Source organism: Cariama cristata, unplaced genomic scaffold, assembly GCF_000690535.1.
Source record: "Cariama cristata isolate BGI_N322 unplaced genomic scaffold, ASM69053v1 scaffold25441, whole genome shotgun sequence".
In the NCBI taxonomy this organism is placed as follows: Eukaryota; Metazoa; Chordata; class Aves; order Cariamiformes; family Cariamidae; genus Cariama; species Cariama cristata.
The window spans coordinates 1,903-5,508 of record NW_009600175.1 but is presented as its reverse complement, the minus strand read 5'-3'; the positions used below and the strand labels follow the sequence as shown (position 1 = coordinate 5,508).

Below are 3,606 nucleotides of genomic sequence, written 5' to 3'. Positions count from 1 at the left end.
AAAAACACCACCACCTTCTATGCCAGCGGCTTCCCCTTAAAAGAGCATTAAGCTGGAGCATGGCAGTGCTGCCCGCTTGGCACGATCCCCTGCCAGATTAATCCCCCTGCCCTCGCCCCGGCTTCTTCTTTCCCTGGGCTTGGTTAAACTTTGATGGGGTGGTGACCAGCTGGACTGATTAATGAGCTAAAATTTAGTTTATTTAATTTATTTTTAAAGTTAAATGGCTGACTAACTGAGCTGGTGGCCGGTCGTGGTGTTTTGCAACTGCTGTCGACTCAGGCCGCAGGTTGTTTGAAACCTGATCGTGTGCTCATGTGGCCTTATCTGGTTTGAGTAAATCAACTTGGAAACCGGTCTGAAAGGCCTCCCCACGCAGGCTCAGGGTGCAGATAAGTTATTATATTTTATTTCCTCAACAGCCTGGCTCTCCAAGCACGTTAAACCGAAGGGGAACGGGGCGGTTGCTCCGTCTGGCGCGTGTGTGTCTACACGCAGCTGTGGAGGAAAGCTTGTAATCTAGATTAAGGTGTGAGGCTCGCAAGTAGAGACAAGTTCCCTGGAGCTGTAGGCGAAGCCTCTGCGAGAAGCGGGGCTGGAAGGAGGCAGGGGATGAGCGAGACCCTCGCAGCCCTGACTGTTGCTCTGTCGAGGTGGGATCGTACCAGTTCAGCCCATCGGCCCTGGAAAATGCCTGGCAGGAGGAGCAGCCTGTTAGGGAGCTGAACTGCCGCGGATCGGCTCTCCTGATTGCTGCTTGGAGAGGAGTGTGGCCTTAAAACGGCCAGAGGGAGATTCAAGGGGAGAAGAAAACATAAAAGGACTTGAATTCCCCTGGGATGGGTCTGAAACCAGCCTGGGAGGGTTGGCACAGCGCCTCAAATGCAACCCCTTTCTTGTTTGTAGCTCCGCTTGCCCAGCGACCAAAGATCTGAGCACTGACGCAGCCTGACTCAACCCAACGCAGCTCAAGATGGACACCGGTGTCATTGAAGGTGGTTTAAATGTCACGCTCACCATCCGACTACTTATGCATGGGAAGGTACGTGTCCGTGGGACCGAAGCCCCCTTCCCTGGCGTGGGAGCGGCTCTTCCGGCAGCCCGGATGGAGGCTGGACACTTCCATGGCAGTAAATCGGCGTCGGTCGGAGCTCTCGAAGTTGCCTCGTTATTGCAGCCATTAGGCAGTGGTGTTAGGAATGTGCTCCTTGGCACCCGGCCGGCTCCTGGATATCTCATGATGAGGGAGGCAGCGCTTTAAAAGCGCAGTGCATCAATAAAAATAACAACTTGGGGAGGGGGTGGGAAAAGTGACCTGATGGAGAGCTGGGCTGAGAGCACGGTGTCAGTACCTCTTGCGGGGGGGATATTTGAGGTGCCGAGGAACTTTTTTTTTTTTTGGCTGTCAAAGGGAGTTGGTTAAGCTTGGGACTCCCGGAGTTTTTGAAGCACTGACTAATTGCTGCTTTTGTTTTCATCTCAGGAGGTGGGAAGCATCATTGGGAAGGTAAGTGAGCAACAAACCCCCTCAACCCTGCCTCCCTCTTCCCCCTTGTTGCCCAGCACAGCCACGCTAACGCCTCTCCCTTCTCTTTCCCCCCCGCAACAGAAAGGGGAGTCCGTGAAGAAGATGCGTGAGGAGGTGAGTCCCGGGACCGGGAAGATCAGGGGAAGCTGTCGAGGAGCTGACGGGGGGCCGTGGCGGCGTGGGCATTGAAAGGAATTTGCAGGCAGTGCGGTGCCAGCGGCACCGGCAGCAGATGGGAGCCGGCGGACGCGAGGCATGCTGGGAGGCGTAGGCAGGGCTGGGGCAGGAAGCCGAGGAGGCTAAGATGGCTGCCCGGAGCCGAGCCGAGGGAACGAGGGAGGATTCGTCACCAGTGGGGGATCCCGGCCACCCCATGCAGAACTGAGCCCAAGCGTCTGGACCTGCTGCTGTTTTTGGAAGTCTGAGTTTGGGACCGGGAACCCTGATGTCTGCTTGTTTGTTTTTTTTTTCCTCCCGTAGAGCGGTGCTCGCATTAACATCTCAGAAGGGAACTGCCCCGAACGGATCATCACCCTCGCTGGACCCACCAATGCCATCTTCAAAGCTTTTGCGATGATTATTGACAAACTGGAAGAGGTGCGTCTGCGGCCTCGAGCCCCCTGCCCACAGCGAGGAGCAGGCAGTGGGTTTCTGCCCTGCCTGCGGTTGTCATTTACCCCTGTCCCCGGATAAATTTGCCCTGGGATCTGCCCCAGAGCATGAAGGGGGAGGTCTGGAGCATGAGGGAAAGCTCTTCCCTGGGGATGAGCTTGTTCCGCATGGGCTGGTGGTGGTTTTCCCTGTGGGGTCTGATCTTTGCCCAGCTGTGAGCAGGGTCAAGGTCCAGGTAGTGACACTTTCCCCGTGTGCGCTCAGCCGTCCTTGAGCGACTGCTTGCTGAGTGCCAGAGCCCCGCAGGGACTTTCCTGCGCTGGAAACACCCTGTGGCCGCTGGTTAAACAGCTGAAAACAGAGCAGGGCTTTGAAACCCTCCTGGCTTTGCTTGTCTTCCTGGGCGGTCGTGCTGCTTCCCCTTTGGCACACCTTGGTGGGTAGCGGGGTGCTCAGCTCCGTCTCCAGCCCCACTGAGGAAGGGGACCTGGGGGTGCAGCTGTGCAGCACTGAAGGAGGAGCTGCATCGTGCCCCTGGTCCCGTTGAATCGGTGACTTTCAGGGGGGATGTTGATCTTGGATAACCTGGATCTCGGCTGCGGGTGTTAGAGCCTGCTCAGGACTGTGTTGCCGAGGAGCTTTCCATCCTGCTCCGCATCGTTTGGAAGGCGTGAGCGCTCCTTTCCTGGTGTGGGGTAGAGCTCCATGGCCCTCACCTTGTCTGTGGGGGTAAAGATCCTGTTGGCCTTTGGATTTGGGACCCTTCTCGGGGAGAAGACAACCCATTGCTGGCAGATCTGTCCCCAAGGCCCCTCTGCTCTCTCCGCTGCCTAAAAAGCTGCTGAGCCCGGAGCTGTTCCTGCCGTACCCTGAGAGCTGGAGTCCTCTGAGGGTTCTCTGTCTGAGCGTGGCTCCTGGCGCTCCGAATGCTGGGCTCGGAGTTAAAGCTTTTATTTTAGTAGGTCAGTTGAGCCGTGGCCTTGTGCTTCCCCTCCCCCAGCCAGCACATGACCGCTGTAATCGGTGCTGGGCTTGTTTTTCCCCAGAGCCGCTCCTGCCTTGATCCCCTGTTAACAACAGGAGGCTCCGTGCTGAAACGGGAGCTGTAGGGTGCTGACCCGGGAGCTGTAGGCCCGCTGAGCCCCCAACCGTTTCTCCCCCTCTGGCGCTGCCGATTCCCATTTGGGTGTGGTGTGACCCAGCCGGTGCCTCTGCACTGGGCTAGTGGGGTTTTAAACTCCCCATTTTCATTGAGATAACAGAATTTGGTTGCTTATTCCTTCCCCAAAACGTGGCCGTGTCATTTCTGGGCCGTTAACAAAGTCCTGGGAAATAGGACTGGGAGAGCCCCGGGGTCACCTTGGTGTGGCCTGCCTGTGCCAGCGTCATCCTCCCTGTCCCTCTGCCAGGCACGTCACCTCCCCGTGTGCCATTCTGGCGAGGGCACCGCACTGAGCTGACCCCTC

General features: G+C 57.2%; 1 protein-coding gene across 1 annotated transcript in view; it reads left to right on the top strand.

Moving 5' to 3' along the window:
- Positions 1–973: 973 nt before the first annotated feature.
- The window catches only part of LOC104169130 (poly(rC)-binding protein 2), a gene marked incomplete at its 3' end in the record, with an annotated part of 4,175 nt that continues 1,542 nt past the window's right edge, over positions 974–3,606 (top strand). Inside the window, exons 1-4 of the mRNA XM_009709949.1 lie at positions 974–1,042; positions 1,484–1,507; positions 1,610–1,642; positions 2,009–2,125. Of these exons, the coding sequence (XP_009708251.1) occupies positions 974–1,042; positions 1,484–1,507; positions 1,610–1,642; positions 2,009–2,125 (243 nt within the window). The remainder of the gene's footprint in view (positions 1,043–1,483; positions 1,508–1,609; positions 1,643–2,008; positions 2,126–3,606) is intronic.